Below are 20735 nucleotides of genomic sequence, written 5' to 3' on the forward strand. Positions count from 1 at the left end.
TGCACAGTCCCTCTGTTTGAAATGCTTTGCCATCCCACTCTTTATAGCTTGTTCCTTTTCTTTGCTAGGTTTCAGGTTAAATGCCACTTCAAAGAAGCCCTCTCAGATTCCCCTTTGCTAATTTTAGTCACCCTAAGTTAGTTCTCGTACATTTTACGTTGTGCTTAATATTATCTATTTATGTTTTCATTTATATCTACCACCAGAATATAGATTCCAAGAGGGAGATTGCTCACTGATGTGTCCCTAGCACCTTGTCCGGTGCCCGGCATCTGGGTGATGATCATCAAGTGTCTGTTGAATGAATAAACGAAAATAATATTGAAGGCAGATTAATCTGTGAGAAAGGGACTGTGACTTGAGATAATAAATGACGAAGGCCAGAACTAAGGCTGTGTCTGTAGGAATGTGGATGAGGAGACTATATACAAGGGATTTTTGGAGAGAGAATTGCTGCAGTTAGCCACATCAGGTGCAAGCAGTGATGGAGAAGTCTTAGAGGTGCCTTGGGTTTCTGACTTCAACAAGAATGTGTATAATGGTGCCAAAAGCATAAACTGGAGATACAGGAGGAAAAGCATGGGTAGAAGCAGAAAAATCAAGTCTGCTTCAGATGATTTGAGTCTGAGATGACTGGAGACATTTAAGCTAAAGTGTTCAATGAGCATCTGCAAATTCTAGCCTGATTCCAAGTAGATAGGGTGATGTTAGAGAGAGAACATCCCCCAAAAGGTAACATCTTTATCTGTTTGTCTCTACCCAAGATGACGATGGAAATCTTGTAGGAGAAAGGCAAATCCATTTACTGATTGAATTTTAAAGCACCTCATGATTAAAGGCAAGACTTTGGTTGTGGAGGAAGAATGGTTTCAGGAGACTGACCATAATACCCACAGCATTTGTATTTGGTCCAGGAGAGATTCTGAATAAGTCATCTACTTCTTGCTGGCTTTCCATCTGCTAAATTGGATGACTCATATTAAAAGCATTTTGGCATCCTTGGACACGGTGACTGCCTCCATGATTGCAAATTAGTGTTTTCATTCCACGTTAGTGATTTCCTCTTATTCTTTCCCAGGGGAGATGGAAAATTGCTGTTGACTATTCTTGATATAAACCTCCATATGCGTTGCAACAGACTGGGTGCCAGAAACCTCCTGGCATTCATTTGGAACTTCCCGTACACTCAGAATTCATATTTATAATATTTAATCTAACATCAAAATAAAACATTTTTCAGTTTAGTTCCTACTAGTCCAGAATCTCAGTTTGGGAGTTCAGTTGTTTCAAAGACCATCCTTCTGTTTAGGAATCTCAAATCAAAATGTAAAAGGATGCCCGTTAGTTATATGCCCAGAGTCTAAAACCTAGATCTGAGGATGCCCAGTGGACTTTGCTGCTTTTACCAGTAATTTCTAGAAATCTCTGTCATGGTTTATGCTAGTTATCTAAAACATAATGAATTTCACCAGGCATCTGAAATTCACAATGAACTGTCCAGGGCTTTCTGGAGGAACATTCTAATTCTAGCATAGAAGATCCTATACTCAAAGGCAGTTGGTCTCCAAAATTTTTGTTATGCAGTAAAAAGTTTTAGAGTATGCTTCTCAAGGTATGTTTTCGAAAACGTGTATTATGTAGATGTGTGACAGACTAATATTTACATTATAAAACATATGCAAAAATATGAATTCAGATGCGATTAATAATATTTTTAAATGTCTTGCTAATTTTGATGGCTTTGGCTTCTCTTTAGCTAATATTTCAAGGCTCAATATATAAACAGAGTGAGGCTCACTGCTAACAATCATGGATCTAAACCCACATTTCAAACAGTCTTTTGTTAAACTCTGTTATAATTTATGGAGGTCAATGTCTGAGCCAATCTAACTTGTCCTTTCTTTTAACTCATCTCATGACTGATAACTTATACTAGCAATCAGTGTCTACTCTGCCATTTTCTTATTGTTGATGGATTATTTTTAATCTGGGGTTTCTCTGCAGGAATCTTTTGAAACCAACTTGTTTATTCTGCCAAGTTTAGTTTAGTTAAAACCAGATTTCAGAATCAGAGAACTTCATTTAATTGGGTCCCCCAAATCGTAATATGTTGGAAGTAAAAGAACAGCTGAGGATATCACACGTGAAGGAGTTGACCCACCAAAAATGGTATGTGATCATGACCTGCAGACATACAGAGGGAAGGTGCCAGGGGCAATCAACTTATTTAATATTGGTGAAGCTCAATTTCTTAAAAAAATCTTTAGATGACTATAAACAGTAGCTCCAATACTTCCCTTTCTTTTCCCACCCTTCTCTCCTCCCACTGAGTGTAGAACACCTGAGCTACAGGGGTCCCACCCTCCTCTTTCTAAACCGCTCTACATTCCTTCACTCACAGAGCTGAGTCCAAGAAGGAGAGGGTGGCATTTCTTTGTACCTTACCTTCAGGCAACTAGCTGAGACCATCCAATCTGCCTGGAATGTAATTTTGGCTTAAAAGAACCAGAACTAATGGAAGAACAGAAGTAGCTTAACCCAAATTGTTTCTCATTCCACTGCCCTACAGAGAATAGAGGGGATGAAGGAGGGGAAGTCTTGTGAATTCTATGCCTGTGCCCTTCTTTGAGGTTTGAACCATGGACAATTTTAATTGCACCTATAAAATGGCACCTTGGGCACCTTCAGGCATAAATAGTACATGCTTGGACTTAATCGAGAATTGGGATTTTTGCTTTGTAAGCCTGAGTGATTTTGAGCTTTTGGGATAGATTAGATGTGTGTCCCTTTTGGGATTGTCATTTCTCCCACCTCCCAGCCAGCTCCTGTCTACTGTGTCATTTATCCTTGCCTCCAGTTTCCATCAAAGCCCAAATTAAGGTCTGTACCAACTAGCATGACACACTAGCAGGCATTTGGCAATGTAGATGGGGATTGTAAAATATATTCCCTTGGCTGTTCTTATTCTTTCTGCTTCTGGAGGCAACTTTTGTGTTTGTTCATTCTTCATGTCTTTAATTCCCTTTTTAGTCAGTTCTGGTATGCAGTGTAAAATTATTAATATCTTTGCAAGGAAATTAGACTTTACGTTACTGTAGATTTGATTTCCTTTATATATTTTCTTTTAAGTTAATGCCTTTTCAAGTTTCAGGTTTCTTTTTTCTGGAAAATCTTTTGCTATGACTTCAACTGCAATACTGATTATTGTGAATAACTGCACATAAAGATTGAAATAGTGTATCAGAATGAAGTATTAGGGATACTTAAATAGTAGTGAAGTTATGGATGTTATTACACAAATGAAATTTTTGGAGCATGGGCTGTATATGGTTCCCACTGCGAAATTGCTGATTAATGTAAAAAGCATGTGATGCCATTTAGAGACCAAGGTGTCTGTATACACAGGGACCGCAGTAGCTCCCACTTCATACAATTAAATCTAAAACACTTAGAACAATGCCTGGCACACAGGAAGCTCCCAATAAACGCTAGCTGTTAATTTATGAAGTATTAAACCCCAGTAAGGTCTGCCTCCTGTCCCCACCTTCTGAAGTAATGGACAGAGATTTCTTTAAGCTGCTTAATAACTGGTGCCCTGTAGATGTGAGCTCAGGTGCCAATCTTTAAAATAATAATAATAATAATAATTGGTACCCTTAGCATTTTGTCTGGATATGTACTGGAGTGGGGCTTTGCATGTACCAGTGTCTATAAAGGTGTTCCCAGTGCCGATTGGAGGTGGAACATAGTGGCCAGTAGGGAAAAAGTGAGCTGTATTGCAGGAGGGTTATAGGAGAGCTATGACCGCGGTGAAGAGACTCGGTTACAGAGCTCTCAGTGGTGCAGGTTCTGGGAAGCTCTTACCCTGGCCTCAGAGTGGTCCTCCCATCCTCCACTTCTCTCTGTTGGCCTCATTGTTTTCACCTCTTGCTCAGTTTTATCATGAACTTAGGCTTCACTCTCAGTGCCGACCTCGTTGTTGGGAGGTGAGGCTGGGGGAGATGTCCGTACTCTGCCTTTCCCCAGCTCTCAGATTCTATCACTGCCCTCTCCCCTGTCCCCACATCCTTGCCTTTTCCTGTAGAGATCAGGGGAGTTGGTCTGTGGGAGTTTTTAGGGGTAGGTTACCTGAGAGTTGTAAAAATCCAAGGCCTTCTATGTTCCTTTCTCCATTCATTCTCCTTTCCTTACAAATTGAGTATTTATAAAGCCCTAAAAATATCAGCAATTTGGGCAAAACAGCTAAGTTTTATGTTGGCTGTTGGAAAGTTTACATTGTTAACAAAATAATTTCTATTAATGGAGTCAAATAATCCTATTAATCTTTGCTTTCTTGGGCTGAGAATCTAGTCCATTTGCAAACGATTCTTAAACACCACTTTGTCCAAGATATCGTGTCAGCTACCTAAGAAGCCTAAAACGGGCTTCCTAGAGGTTATTTTTAAACCAACATCAGCCAAAGCCTGGTAAGCCAACACAACCCTATCTGTCTGTGACATCTTCCCCACCTTGGATGACCAGATTTACTTTGGCTAACCAACAGACCAAGTAGTGTGCTTTTCTTACCTCAATCCCCCATGTGTTTCTTGCCCAAAGGTGCTCCTTCAGTCAAAAAGAACAGCTCCCTTAAGTAACTGCTTGTTTTTTACTAATTAGAAGCCCTTCAAACAGCAAACATGGCCGTTCTTTGTTTATTTGGACATAGTGCACTTGGGGATGGAAAAGGATTCAGGGTTAAAAATGGCTAGAGGGCTAAGAGAATTCCCGCATGTTCTTTCTGCTTCCCCTGGTCTTGTGAAAAGCTGTCTTCAAACTAGAGAGGGAATTTACCCATTGTGTAAGGCCCCGACCTTGTGCATGTGTCTGAAGCAGGCACGGAGTTTTTATGTGCCCCTGTTAGTTTGAATTTGTGATACCGATCTGCTTTTTGTCCCTGCTGACGGTTATTATATCTTAATGGGCGAAACACTACTCTAATGATCCTTGTGTATATAGTTCTTGGAGTACAGAGCAGGCACCAGAGGACCACATAAAAATGTTTGCCTCAATTTCCCTGCAAAAAAGGAGCCCAGAAACCAGACTTGACCAAGTAACAGATTTTTAAAGGTAAAGGAACCCAATAAAATTACCAGCTTTTCACAGCGTGTGTCTACTTCCTTTCGACATATTGTGAGGTGTAGGTGAAATATTCTAACTGAACTGACAGTGTGAGCGGGGATAACTAAGGAGAGAGGGAGATAAAAGTAAAAACCACCAGCAATGATTGATATTGCAGTAGCAATGAGTTGTTGGGGTCTCCCCTTTGTGGATTTGACACTTCACCTTTCTGACACCATCTGCAGGAGTGTTGGTATAATGAGCCCTATACAGATGGGAACAAAAGCTAGAATTACTTGGAATTACTGTATCAGGGCTTCGGGGCATGCTGTAAAATTGTATAGGCTGGCGTTTGCTTATTCAGCTTATGAGATAAACAGTGTATAAGTCTGTGTGTGAAAGAGACAGAGCAAGAGAGACAGAGTATTTTTAAAACAGAGGAAGCTACCTGATCCTAGGTAACTCCAAAAATATTTTAATCGATCACTGACTTCTTTCTACATTGTCATCGACAGTTAACTAATTAAATGGGTTCATGTAATGCTTGTAAGTTTGATGGTGAGTGCCTTCAAAAATTGATTCTCTAATACACTGTCCCAGTATTTGGGGAATAGAATTATCAGATGTTGATTTTGGCCCTGTGTAGGAACTTAAGCTGTTTTTGGTGAATAGGAGGCAGAATTATGTGTGTGCAAGACAGCTCTCCTAGGAGTCCTATGATTTATGCTCTTTTTACTTTTTAGACCTTTGGCCAATAACCTAACCTTCCTCTGTCACTCTGTAGGATAGAAATAATAGAAATGATTTAATTTCCTTAAGCTCCTGGGCTCAACCAGATGATCTCCTCATAGTGCTTCTTCCACCTCTGAATTTTATTTTACTTTTTCTTTTATTTTTAAGATCCTTTTGTAGGAGAGGAGAAGCCTCGGTGGAATACTTGGCATTGGCCCTAAATTAATCTCTCTCTCTCCTTCTTCCTTCACTAGTCATTTTCCCCTTCCCTCATTCCTCCCCCAGGTCCTTGGGGGGAGATGCACAGGCATGTCCAGCACTGAGGCTCCTCTGCCTACTTCTGTGGATGGCATGAAGCCTCAGAGTGGTTTTACAGTCTGGTTTCGTCAGTCCCAGTGCTGGAGTGTGATACCACCCTGTCGTGCTCTACAGTGCCTTTCTCCTCTGTCCTCTTCCTTCTGTCCACAGTACTCAGGTTTTGGCTACCTCTTGCCCACTGGAATAGGTTCAAAGCCAGTCTTTCCAAATTTTGGCCTGTCCTCTGTAGTATAACCCTGTCCAGTTGACTCCCCTGCTCGTAACTGCTCAATGCCTCTCTTCCATGTATGAAGTGCATTACAGGCTCTTCATCATGGCATTCAGAATTCCACAAGATCTTCCTCGAGATTCTGATTAATGCTCTCTTCAAGCAAAGTTGAACTGCCTGCCATGGCCTGCACGTTCCGTGAGCCCATCTGCATCTGTTTCTTCCATGTGGAATGTCTCGCATCCTTCCAGTTGATGTTCACTGGCACTTGTAAATTTACAAATTGTCATTGCTTAGAATGAATTTGGTTTAATTAATGGTAATTAATAAATGAGTGTTTTAGGTGTCTGCCTGAGGCAATCTGACAGTTGAATTTTTACTCATAACCTTTTTCCTCAAATGGTAGTGCTATTTAAAACACTTTTGAGGGTTAAGAATGAGGGGAAAGATATTTACTTTATTCATGAGAAAATTCAGTTATTAAAGTTACTTATTTTTTGGTGTGGAATATTCAGGTAAGCAGTGTATCTATACTGAATGTGTCGGTGGGGCATGATCGTGCACTTCCCCTGATTAAACCTAGATTTTTTTAATAGGGACAAATGAGAGTGGGCAACAACCTTAATTCACATACAACCCCCCATAATATAATATTTTCATTTCTTAAAATTCTATTTCTTTTTAAAGTCTGTTTTCTTTTTCAAGACCCCATATTCTCTTTATCAAGAAACTTTTTGTGATACCCAACGGAAGGACCCACTCTTTGGGGCTCCTGTAGTGTCCATCCCATCCACAGATATTTATTTTATTCCCCTCTTACACCCTGGCCACTATGCTGGGTGCTGGGGTTATCAACATGCATAGAAATGATGTCTGACTACAGGGTTTTCACACTCCAGTGGGGGAGGGAAACTGTTATGCAACACACCATAATACAGGTTCTCAAAATAGACTCTCTTCACCCTTTGTAAAGTATGAGTGCCGTGCCATGGAAGAGGAAATAAGAGTGAGGACTCAATGATCTGAAGGTCGAAGGGTGTCTTTCCAGGGCAAGAACCGTCACCTGAGCCTTGGAGGGTGAGGTGTAGAAAGGGAGGCAGCCATGGCACATTCAGGAATGGGGAGTTGCCCAACATGGCTGGAGCACTGGTTACATGGGAGAAGCAGAAGTGGTAGGTGATGAGACTGGAAGCATAGCTTGGGGCCAGGAAAGGATGAACTTAAAAATCAGGCCACGGTGTTTGGTCTTCACCCAATAGTTAAAGGAAAGACAATTGAGGTATTTTAAACATCAGAGTAAAATTTGGAGACCCATATTTAAAAAAAAATAACTTTGGTGGTATGACGAGGGGTGGATTGATGGGAAAGATAAAAATTAGGTTGACTTTCTGAATGAACCCCAAAGTATCTTGTATTTCCCTTAAGACTTTTGATAGATTATTTTTGTGGTTAGAGTTGCTTGTGCGTATACCTTTCCTGTTAATAATGCTTCCTGAAGTTGGACCTTCAGCGGGTTTTGAAGGACCAAAAGGGTGTGATAGCAATTACTCCTATCTGAAACGCTCAAGACTTCTGGAAAGCTTCGTTTATGGCACAAACTACTCAGTAGTTGCAGTCTTCTATTTATAATTCTTTCCAGATGCTAAAGGAGATAAGGCAATAACAAGCATTAACACACGTTAACAATGTGTATATTTAAAATCATAATAGTCAAAGTTCAGAGGTGCAATTTTGAATTCATACCATTCTCTATGTGTTATGCCAAGCATACATATTACCTCACTTAATCCTTTCAGTAAATCGTGTTACACTCGTTTTATGGATATGCTGAGGCTCAGACAGTTTAACTTGCCAGGATCACATAGTAAGTAAGTTTTGCTCTCTCTGTAAACGTCATCTTGATCTTTTTCTGACCCTTGAGCTTGTTCCTTCGTCAGAAAAAGAAACTTGCTTTCATAGTTACTTCTCCCTGGTATGCTTTTCTCCCAGATATTCACAGAACTGACCTCTTCAGCTCTTAGCTTAAATGTTACCTCCTCAAAGAAGCTTTCATTGATCATCCTATCTAATGTTGCTCATTTCTCTACTTCACTTTCTTCATAGTATTTCATTATCTGGAACTGTTTACTTGTTTTTGTGTGTGTGTGTGTGTGTGTGTGTGTGAGAGAGAAAGATTGTCCCTGAGCTAACATCTGTGCCAATCTTCCTCTCTGTTATGTGGGATGCCGCCACAGTGTGACTTGATGAGCAGTGCCAGGTCCGCATCTGGGGTCCAAACCCGCAAACTCCCAGCTGCCAAGCTGAGTGCACGAAGTTAACCACTATGCCACTGCGCCAGCCCCTACTTGTTTATTTCCTGTCCCCTAAGCTAGAGTTTAAATTTCATGAGATCAAGTACTTTAAATGTCTTATAGACTTTTGACTTAATATATTCACAGCATTTTAGAACAGTTTCTGGAACGTAATACACAGTCAAAAACATTAACTCAAGGGATGGGTAAATGTAAGAATATCTGTCTCCACAGCCCGTACTTGTTCTCTGGTCGCATCCTCCCAGATGTTTTCTTTCTGCTACCTAGCACACTGTGGGGGAATTGGCTGACCACATACCCCATCAAATTGTGTATCAGGGACCCACACTGATTAACTTTTAAAAGCCAAATATTTGCTCACTAGGAAAAGAATCCCAAGATCATTGTCCTTCCCATTAGTTTAGCTTACATATAATCAAGTAATCTTGTAGTTCATATATAGTACCTAGGATGTATGATGAGTTTAGAAGTGGATGTTTCTGATAAATTATTTTTAGAATTTTACATTTTCTTATTGCGTTCACATTGGCTGATTTTTGTAGGAGAATGTTGGAATTTATATAACGTAGACTTTGTTTCTGGCTATTTTGTTCTTGTTTTTTAAAGCACCAGACATTTAAAAATGCCTGGTCTATCTAATAAATTAGTGAAGTCATATTATCTCCACACAAAATAACAGTCCTAGGAGGATAAATTCTTTCATTCTTTCCTCAAACTACATTTTTCTTTTGTGGTTTCAGATGGACCTTTTCGGAAGTGTAATTTTCCTTTGTCCTGGTGGAATCTGAGACAACTCACTTTGTCACTAGCACACTAACCTCTTCTCTTCTCACTACCCCACCGATTTAGAAGTAGATTGCTGATTAACTCCTAAGTTAGAGAAGGTGGCCGGCAAAGGAATTTTAAGTACATTTCTCGGTGTTCTGTGAAGTTACATGATCTTAGCTCAGTTAATTAACTTTGTTAAAATTGTGTAAAGGGGTTCATATGATTCTAAACTACAGAAGAAGAAAAACAGTTTGAAAGTAACCTGCCCTTTACCTGATCCCTCCCTCCTCCAAAAACCGTGGTGTACTGCCAGTGAACAGAATAATGGTTGACGAGCAAAATTTTAAGGCATTCTAAATATCACTGTTTGGTTTAATAAAATTAATTAGCCTGCCACGGAGAAAATTTACTAGCGTGCTGGTTAATTTCACAATGTAAAGTCAGAGAAGGGAGGTGGGTTTGAAGGAACAAACCTTATTAGTTTTGAATAATTATTTAAAGATGTGGAGCTGCCTATTTCAAACACTTTGATTGCCAAATCCATTAAGCCTTTAAAAATCTCAATGTTTGTATCTCAGTATATATGGGAAAGAATTCCTCTAGATGAAATCTTAAGCGTATTAGTTAATAGCTAAATGACTTTAAGATACAGAACAAGTAGAATCCTAATAAAACCATGGGAATGAGAACTTGCCTTAAGACTGGCTCATGGGAGGTTTCCATAATCTTAATTTGCCATTGATGCAATTATTGCCTTTTCTTGTCTTTTTAATCCAAACAATATGTTTGCAGTGGCCATGGAAAGGTGCCTGAAATCACATGCCTGAATTCATTTAATTTGCCAACATTGTCTTTTTTCTTTCTCTCTTCCTGGTAATGGGCAAGAGTCAGTCCTAGTGCATTAGGTACTAAATCTCTTCAATTACCAGCCGGGGAGAAAGATTTAAAATTACGCTTCAAACCTACAGACTGATTTAGTTTTAAAGCACAAACACTTCTCCTGTGGAGCCTAAATTAAACTGCAGAAAGGACATGGAGCTTGAGGAATTAAACTAGGCAGGGCCGAGGCTCAGGCCAGCAATAGGAACCATTTTGGTTTCTTTCACTGGGGCCTCCTTGGTGTAAAAAGAAAGGGAGCAGGAACACATCGAAAGAAAGTACAGCAGGATACAGTCATGCGCCACATAAGGACGTTTCCGTCCACAATGGACCGCATGTGTGATGGTGCTCCCGTAAGATTGGTACCATGTAGCCTAGGTATGTAGTAGGCTATACCATCTAGGTTTGTGTAAGTACACTCTAGGATGTCCACACAATGATGAAATTGTCTGGTTACACATTTCTCAGAACATATCTCCATCATTAAGCAACTCATGACTCTATTGCTTAGAAGTTAGATGTGGAGTCAATATTGGTGTGGGGAGTCTAATCAAACACTTTATTCTTTTTTCTCTTTCTTTTTGGGTGCTCGGCAGCCATTTTCAATGTGGATGACTCTGTGGTTGATCTGGAGACCCTGGCAGCCTTATATGAAAATGTGAGTATTGGGGCCAGCCCGGTGGCACAGCCGTTAAGGTTGCACGTTCTGCTTCAGCGGCCTGGGGTTCACCAGCCCAGATCCCAGGTGGGGTTCTACACACCCCTTGTCAAGCCGTGCTGTGGTAGGCGTCCCACTTAGAAAGTAGAGGAAGATGAGCATGGATGTTAGCTCAGGGCCGATCTTCCTCAGCAAAAAGAGGAGGATTGGTGGCAGATGTTAGCTCAGGACTAATCTTCCTCAGGAAAAATGAAATGTGAATATCAAAGACCTGCAGAACCAGAATTTCCATATTTTCGTATCTTTACTAATTAAAAAAAATACTAAGGTCTAACAAATGGTTATATGTGACTCTTTCCACCTGAAAAATCACTGAGCCGTTCGTGTTCTTTGACACTAAGGATTTTGACATAGCATGGAAGAGATGAGGCACAGAAACATAAGCTCGAATGAGAGCAGACATGAGAAAAGCAATAGGTTCCTAAACCCTCCTGTGGTATCTGGCTTAGTAGATCTCATCGCATACCTGCAGTGGAGGGTGGTTCAAGGTGGAGACCACTTCTGTGCCACAGAACGCAGCCTGTGGCTTGCTGTCAGAGTGAATGATGGTAAGCTACCTGCTTAATGTTGGTGTACACCAGTGTCTTCCTCTGAGGAGAGGGAATGCTAATACAGGCTTGGATGATTACCTTTAGTGCAAATGAGCTGGTGGCATTGCATGTGAGAAGTGATAGAGGATGTTGAGTATGTGTTTTAGACTTAGAGTCATTTAGTCAGTCTGAGGTTTGAGATCCAGCTCTACCATTGACTGCTGAGTGCCCTTGGGCCAGTTACTAAAACTCCTTAAGCCTATGTGATCATCAGTACAGTGGGGATTATAATGGGTTTTACCTGTTCTTTTTGTGAGTATTAAAAAATAATTCAGGGGCTGGCCCAGTGGCACAGCGGTTCAGTGTGCACGTTCCGCTTCTCAGCGACCTGGGCACCACTTGGCATGCCATGCTGTGATAGGTGTCCCACATATAAAGTAGAGGAAGATGGGCATGGATGTTGGCTCAGGGCCAGTCTTCCTCAACAAAAAAAGAAAGAAAGAAAAAGAGGAGGATTGGCAGTAGCTAGCTCAGGGCTAATCTTCCTCAAAAAAAAGAAAAAAAGAATGCAATATATGTAGCAGTCGCAGTGTATTTTGAAAATAAACAGTGCTGTACATGTATATGGTCTTTAAGTTATGGTTGTATGTGGAAATAACCAGCAGAATTGGCAAGCTCTCTTGAGAATATGACACAGGAGAGTCAGAATTGCCATAATTGTTAACTATTCTGGTTCACTGACTCTTTTAGGATTTGAAAACATAGATTGAACCAGCTTCTCTTTACTAAAGTAATGCTATTTCCCAGGGAGCTAGCTGGAGCACTATACTATGCTGTCGTCACCGAGCTCAGAAAATGATTCACTGCAAGGGCCAGCCCTGTGGCACAATGGTTAAGTTCACAGGCTCTGCTTTGGCAGCCCAGGGTTCGCTGGTTCAGATCCTGGGTGCGGACCTATGCACCAGTTATCAAGCCATGCTGTGGCAGGCTTCTCACATATAAAGTGGAGGCACAGATGTTAGCTCAGGGCCAGTCTTCCTCAGTAAAAAAGTGGAGAATTGGTAGCAGATGTGAGCTCAAGGCTAATCTTCCTCAAAAAAGAAGAAGAAGAAAAAAAAAAAAGATTCACTGTACTACTTGTGACCCCTGGGACCTTAAGTAGCTTATAGAAAATTTCCATAGAGTGATCATCCAGGCCTAGAGAGATTGCCAGTTCCCTACACATTTTTACATCCTTTATGAACATCAGGAGCTGTTTAGTGTGGCTGGGTGGGAATTTCTCACATTTCCATCAGTAAGGCTTTCATTAACAGCCAAAGGCACACAAATACCAGGCCTTCAGGAGCTAATGGTGCATTTGTTGAGGACCTAAAGGCCAATGTGATGTTGTGGAAGAAAAAGAGATTCCCAGTCAGGCCCTTTGCCAGCTTCTGGGTGTCAGCCGGTGGGATCATCTATGAAAGACGGATATAATAATCGTTGAAGTACTTTGTAAAAGGTAAAGTGCCTTCTAGATGATGCTTGTTACCATGGGCTCAGGACTGTGCTCATGGTCGGTACTTGTTAGCTCACAGTAGAGGAAAGCTGCATACAACTGAAATCGTTGGATAGACGGAGAAAGTATGTGACTAAATGCCAAAATAAGCAGTACAGACAATGAGTTCTTGGAAAATTCAGAAAAAGAGAAGAAGGTGACTAAAAGTAAAGTCAGGGCTGTTCTGAGGATCAGGAAGCAAATGCTAAGGACAATTTGACCGTGTCTGCTTCCACAGGGAGAGACAGGGAACTCCAAGGGAGCAATCAAACGTTCTGGCTTCTGAACGCAGCTAAAGTCACTTGTTAGGACCCTTTGTATTAGCCAGGGATTCTCAAACGTTAGCATGCCTCAGAATCACCTGGAGGGCTGGCAGGGCCCCACCCCTAGAGTTTCTGATGTCTGGGATAGGGCCAATAATTTGCATTTCTGGCTAGTGACAGATGATGCTGATGCTGCTGCTCCAGAGACCACACTTTGAGACACACTGCTGTAGACAGATTCTCACTGCTCCCTTTTTGTGTGTTTTGTTTCTATTTCAACCCAGAGAGCCCAAGAGGATGAATTGGTTAAAATAAGAAAGTATTACGAGACATCCAAAGAAGAAGAATTGAAGCTGCTGGATAAACCTGAGCAGTAAGGACGTTGAACACTTTTCTGTTAGGCCAAAGGGAGAAGTGCAGTCTCTATCTTCCTGCTTGATCATGTCTAAATTGTGCAGGGAGCGAAGTCACAGCACCCTCATTCCCGTGACCTATTGCGTGCAGCAGAAATGACCTGACTGCCGGGAAGAGCAGTCGGGAGATTTGTGCCGCTGGATGTAACATCTCAACCCCCTTCCCTACCCCTCGTGACTTCCCTTTCTTGTTCTAGCAACTTGTTAATTCCTCCTAGACTAAACATTCTGGCCAAAAGGGTAACTGAGGAAGGAAGAAGTCATTGCTCTGTTTAGGGTTCTGCTGAGGCAGTTAAAAAGATGATGTCAGAGTCACAGAATTCAAATGGATTTTTCGAAATCCAGTAAATGTAGCCTGAACGTGCCAGCTTTCTCCCAAATTTCTCCACCTGCTCTGCCCCGTTTAGATGTGGCTTTCTGTTATCTTCTCTTTGCATGTGCTTGTTCTTGTCTCCGTTCACTGTCTAGAGTTGTTTGCTCCATGATTTTGGGGTGTTGTTCTTTACCCTTTGGAAATCCAGAACTCAAATATGTAACTGAGTGACTCTCGTCCTTGGCTGGGCTCTTCGGGTCTGCAAACCACAGATAAGCTTCTGGGTCTCTTCAGCTCCTGAACCCCACCCAGCTTTTCATGGCCCACGACTCTGAGAATGTGGAATGGGTTCAGAGTAGAGAGAGGGCTCTTTTGCTTATTGCTACCATGAGTGCTTCATGTCCAATTCAGGCCATCCCTCTCAGCCTGGAGATGAGGTAAGGGATAAGAAACAGAGGAAACTGAGTGATCAGGTTTAGGATAACAAGTCAGCCCTAGAGACATCCAAGGTTTTATGGCTTGTACTGAAACCTCCATGCCTTGCCCTTGGGTCTTTTAGAATGGCTCACTCCTCTTGGATGCCTGAGCATTCGGGTCCAGAAAGACATCCTAAATGACAGGGCGGGAGATGTCTAGATTTACGGAGTTATTGACAAACCTTCATGATAATTTTGAGAGCCTTAGATGAATTGCTCTCACATGGAGCATAGGCCAGGAACCCTCCACCTCCAAAGTTAGTTCAGGAAGCCTTGGAGTATTGTGAAACAGTGAAAATGGGGTTCCATTGCCCTTCTGTTCCATCAGCTTGAGCCACCCTCCTTACCAAGTCCCACCCCTGACTCATCGTGTGGTCCACTCCCAAGTCATAATTAAAATATAATTAATTCCCACTAAGGTGCTAATGACCGAAAATGAAGTGACTGATAATGGGGTATTTAGGCACTGACAAGGCCATGGGGAGTACTTGAAGACTGTCTTAGTCAGCTTAGGCTGCTGTAACAAAGTACCCTAAACTGGGTGACTTATAAACAACAGATGTTTGTTTCTCACTGCGTTGGAGTCTGGAAGTCTAAGATCAGGCTATTGGTGTGGTTGGGTTCTGGGGAGAACTGGCTTCCAACTCCCAGCTTCTCTTTGTATCCTCACATGGCAGAAAGCAGAGAGAGGAAGCAAGCTCTTATGTCTCTTCTCCTAAGGGCACTAATCCCACTGGTGAGGGCTCTACCCTCGTGACCTAATTACCTCCCAAAGGCCCCACCTCCTAACACCATTGCATTGAGGGTTAGGATTTCAACATAGGAATTTTAGGAGGACACAAACATTCAATCCTTAACAGGGAAAATAGGGCATATCAAACATTTGGGCAGCACAAACTGTGCCACGTTGAGCAATGACACTCAAAACCTAGAGCTGGCAAACTTTTCCTGTACAGGACCAGATAGTAAGTATTTTAGGCTTTGTGGGCCTTACGATCTGTTGGAACTACTCAAACCTGCTGTGTGGTGCAAAAGCAACACTAGACAATACGTAAACAAATGGGCGTGGCTGTGCCCCCGATACAATTTTATTTATGGACACTGAAATTTGAATTTCATGTCATTTTTACATGTCATGAAACATTATCCTTTATGGATTCTTTTTTTTCAAGCATTTAAAGACGTAAAAACCATTCTTAGTTGATGGGCCATACAAAACCAAGTGGTGGGCTGGATTTGGCATGTGGGCTATAATTTGCCAGCCCTGCTCTAAGCTGTGGGAATGGCCAACCCAGCGAAAGGAACAGTGGGTTTCTGCTAACAGAAGTATTGCCCTTTTCCTTTCGTGTTAATGCCTTTCTGGCATTATTTTTCAAGATTAATTGCCAGGGCATAGAATACTGGTAGCAGGTAATTAATAGATAACTGATTATTCCTGCCTTCTCTACTGGTGATCTGGATAGAAGAGTGTTTTTAATGTTTGTAAATGGTCATTGTAATGGCTTCCTGAATGTGCTAAGCTATTGCTGACAGCAATGAGGACTGTCGTGTTGTCCCAGTGAAGAGATGTGCTTGGGCTCAGTCACTGGAGGGTGAGGTGCAGAGAGATGGAGACTTCAGGCCTACGTGGATTTTACCCCCACTCTTGACCTCCTGCACAGGGAAGCAGTTGTTTGATTTATGCCAGAGTCAGATTTTCTGGCAACTTATTTCCCATTAGCTCCAAATGAGTTGACTATAAGCATGTTTTACATAATGGAAAATATGAATCATTTTTTAGCTTCAGCATTGCAGTTTCCTAAGATCCCTGCAGTGCCAGTCCTATAAATCATAGCATGGAGAAGCCAGCCTCTTCACTCACCTCGTCAGCTTTCTTCTTCCCCAGTCCTATATTTAGAAAGCCATTTCCCAGAGAGATGTCGTCTGTTTGTGACCAGGCTCTCTGAGAGCCACTCTGGCCAGGGATGGCCCTCAACTCTGCAGTCTGCCTTGGGATGGTGGTGAGGTGAGGTGGGGCTCTATTTGGTTTGATTAGACCTGATTCTTTTTGTGGTCTAGAGTGAGGACACCATATACAGCCTATTGGGATGCTCCACTAGGGTCCACAGCTGCATTGGGATCCCCCACAAAGGAGATACATTGACTTGCTGAAACGAGGCTCTGTTAGTGTACTCCTCTATGGAAGAATACAGGTTACAACATGAAATTGTGCTGTGTACACAGCCCCTGTGCGCACACACACCTGAAAAAATACCATATGGGGGCTTAGAGGATGATAAACCAAATGTTAGTCCCGTAAAAACAATGGGCCATGGGCCGGCTCCGTGGCCGAGTGGTTAAGTTCGAGTGCTGCACTTCAGCGGCCTCGGGTTTCGCTGGTCCAAATCCTGGGCATGGACATGGCACCACTCATCAGGTCATGCTGAGGCGGCGTCCCACATGCCACAACTAGCAGGACCCACAACTAAAATATGCAACTATATACTGGGAGAATTTGAGAAGAAAAAGCAGAAAAAAAAAAAAAGATTGGCCACAGTTGTTAGCTCAGGTGCCAATCTTTGGGGGAAAAAAAATGGGCCATGTTGTATCCTTCCACCTTCTAGCTGAGTGGATGTGTCACCCACACAATGTAAGGTGCAGAACTTCTCTCCTAGATACTGTTGTAGTCCTTCCTGGGAATATAAGCCTGCCTTGGGAAAAGAAGGGACAGGTCCCTGGTTTGTGGTTTCTTTGGGGGTCTTTAGTCCTCTCTATTACTGGCCCTAGGGTGTCAAGTTAGACTAGTCCAAAAGGAAATCAATCTATAAATGTTTCTAAGTACCAAGGCCCGATGTCCAAGACCTGTTCTTGGGGATTTGTAAGAGAGTTAATCCTGTTCCTATGTGTAGAGTATAAAACACGGTTAGGGAGGATAAGACATTTATCAGACATTTGCCTTACAGCCTCTGAGGGTAGTTATACTTCTAAGACTTTCCCAAATAAATGGGAAAGGAGCCATGGTGCCCTTCCTCAAACCTTTGCATGGCTGTTTTTGGACAGAAAGTGACATAAAATCATATTTTTTCCAAATTTGCTTGTCCAGTATGTCAAATCTTCACATTCCACCAGGTGTCCAGGTGACAAACCTGCAAGTCATTCTGTACTCTTCTCAGCATCCCTTGGGATTGGTCAGTTACTCCAGTTCTTGCTGCCTTGAAAGCTTTCTCGACTCTTTGCTCCCCTCCATTCACACTGCAGGCCCTCTTACCTTCCCTCTTAGAATATTGCAGCTATGTCGAATAGGTCTCCCAGCCTCAAATCTGCTTTCACCTCCAATCCATCAGCCAAGCCACTGCCATGTGATTTTCTAAAACAAAAAGCTGAAAGTATCACTTCTCTGTTTAAAATCCATCCATCCTTCAGAGAAAGTTTAAACTCTTTATTTTAGAACAAAAAGCCCCATTTTAACATCTGACTTCTACTCAGCTCTTCCACACATATCATTCAGCCTGTCTAGGATCTCCCTGGCAGTTTCTCACCTGTGTCCTGCACAAGCACCAGAGGGCTCCAGGAAACCTTGGCCGACATTGTCCATCCAGGACTCTGACTTTGATGCTCTGCATGACCTGGTTACAGGATAAATAAGAAAAACAGCTGATAATTAGAATCTTATTAAAACCCAAATCCTCCTAAAAGTAAAGTGAAAGAGGTGCAGGGTATAAGCTAAGGAAATTTCTTTGGAAATGAAAAGAAGGAGGCGCCAGCTTTGCTCCTATGTAAAAGTATTCTTGGTGAAAGGTTGCAAAATGTTAAGGTAATGATGTTATAAGTTGACCAAGACTTTCAGAAATATCAGTTAATCATCATTTCAACCCCAAAATGAATTTAATAGCTGTTAGTGGATTCTCTCCTTTTCTGAATTCATGTCCAACTCTTTCCAAGTATTTTAGTTTATACCCCTTCCTCTGGTGGTTGGCATGGAGAGTACGTAGCTCTTCCAACTGAATTTTGCAAAGGGCACCAGTGCCCAAATGCTCAGACAGTGAGCTTCTGTGTGTAGGTTAGTACTCACCTTGAGCTTGTAAGCTTGTCTTGCTGTAGTTTTTAAGAAACTTGAGATTGTGTCCACTTTAATGAGTGCTTGCTTTGTTCCCAGAATAGAGCTATGAACTCTGCCTATATAGGTAAGTTGGTGTGGAAATGTAAACAAGTTTCTGTAGAATAGAGTTGTTACAGACTATTATCTAATTCATCTCACTTCAGTAAGAGGCTTTATCACTCGTCTACAGACATTTGCCTCAAGTCTTCACTTTTCTCACCCTTAGACAATGCTGCATTATGAAGGGAGCTTATTGAGTATTTTCTCTCATACACTAAAGATTAACACTTTTCATTTGGGTTTAGTCTCCTGTTTGGGTAGGAGGAGATAGATAACTTGTTGTGGTTCAGTTTAATTGCGTTTACTTTCGTTCCTGAAGTAATTTATGCTCCAGACATTTATTTACCATTATAGAAACACACAAAAGAAATGGCTTTGTTGTCAACAGAACACATACTGTTGAAGTTCCTTACATCTGCTATCTGATACCTTTCATAATTGTTAAATTGGCATTGTCAAGTAAAGAATGCTTTCATGGTGGATATTTTTCAGCTGTCTTTTTACTTTCCTTGCGATCGTGTATGAAACTAGATAACTCATTCTTAATTTTTACAGATTTTTGCATGAGTTAGCCCAGATCCCTAACTTTGCTGAACGTGCCCAGTGCATAATCTTCAGATCTGTCTTTTCTGAGGGTATCACCTCCTTGCACCGAAAGGTAGAGATCATCACACGAGCTTCTAAGGTATGTTTGCTGTCTAATTTTAAAAGATAGCTCTTCCTTTCTTGGGAGTAAAGGAGGAAGTGGGGAGCAGGAGAGATCAACTAGAGTCCCTCTGTGGAAAACCTTTTGAACTTAAGATTGTGTGATTTTCTAAGTATAGCTGGGATGATTATCCTGCCTAAGTGTTAGTATGTGTGTGTGTGCTGATGAGGCAGAGAGAAAGAGAGGGAAAAAAGGAGATGCAGACTGACAGAGAAAAGGAGGAGGAAAAAGATGACGGTTTTACATATTTCTTCTCAAGTGTTCAGATACCTTCCAGTGTACATACTGGCCACGTGAAACCAACCTAAGTAGTATAGTTTGTTTTCTACTCGACTGTCTGGATTGCAAGGGAGATTTTGCTTTAGATCCATGCGTTCAATCATCTAAAATGTGTCTACGTAGTGAAATAAGAAGATTATAAAGACTTGACAAATGATTATGATGATGAGTGATGGGCAAGTAAATTTTTATTAGCTTTACCATGCTAGTATTTCATTATAAAGTTAAGTTCTACCACTTGGCTTTTTCTCATAATGACCCATGTCCTTAAGAACATGATAATCCTCTCCACAAATTCTGTACTATTTAGTTGCTTATCTGAAGGTGTGATCTTTTTCTTTCTAAACTACACAAGATTTCAATAAAGCAAGGCTGCATATTACCAAAGTATAATATATATCCTCTAATAACACCCTAAAAAGCAGAAGCAGAAGTTGGCCTACAGCTGCATTTGGCTTTCTTTCTTTACCCTAAAATAAAGGAAAATAAAACCAACTAAGGTTGGAGAGAAAAGAAAAAAGTATCAATTTGAAAATTTGCCCTTGGTGCAAAAAAAAGGAAAAACAAATGAGATGGGGAACTGAAGAAACCTGTAAGCAGCTTAAAATTGTAAAAGTTAATAGACGGATCAGCAAACACTTAATAAACATAGCCTATGGCCTTGAAATACATTATTGTAGTTCACCTCTGAGGGTTATACCCAGGGATGAGGAAGAATAGACTTGTTATTATATCTACTCTACACTTTACTGTTTATATAGCTACATAGTCCAAAAACAGATCCTCCAATGATATCAAACCCCTTTCTACTTAGAAGTCATCAATGTGAAACCTAACTCTAATAACTCTATTTTTCCAATTTATAAATATGTTAAAATAGCTATTTAAAAAATCTAAACCTGGCTCCGTGGAAATATGAATACTAATATTTAATCTTCAATATTAAAACATATAGTTTGGAAATCAATGAAAGGATGGGAAATGATGGCTAATATATTTTTTAAGACACCTATGGCTTAATAAAATGTATTTTCCATTTTACCAACGATTA

At 41.2% G+C, this 20735-nt stretch overlaps 1 protein-coding gene across 3 annotated transcripts in view; it reads left to right on the forward strand.

Annotated features, from left to right (window-relative positions):
• FMN1 (formin 1) overlaps window positions 1–20735 on the forward strand; it is a 353942-nt gene that overhangs the window by 206983 nt on the left and 126224 nt on the right. For all 3 annotated transcript variants that reach the window (XM_046652860.1, XM_046652862.1, XM_046652861.1), the window contains 3 exons: window positions 10911–10972; window positions 13644–13732; window positions 19255–19384. In XM_046652860.1, the coding sequence (XP_046508816.1) occupies window positions 10911–10972; window positions 13644–13732; window positions 19255–19384 (281 nt within the window). The remainder of the gene's footprint in view (window positions 1–10910; window positions 10973–13643; window positions 13733–19254; window positions 19385–20735) is intronic.

Source organism: Equus quagga, chromosome 2 (assembly GCF_021613505.1).
Source record: "Equus quagga isolate Etosha38 chromosome 2, UCLA_HA_Equagga_1.0, whole genome shotgun sequence".
Lineage (NCBI taxonomy): Eukaryota > Metazoa > Chordata > Mammalia > Perissodactyla > Equidae > Equus > Equus quagga.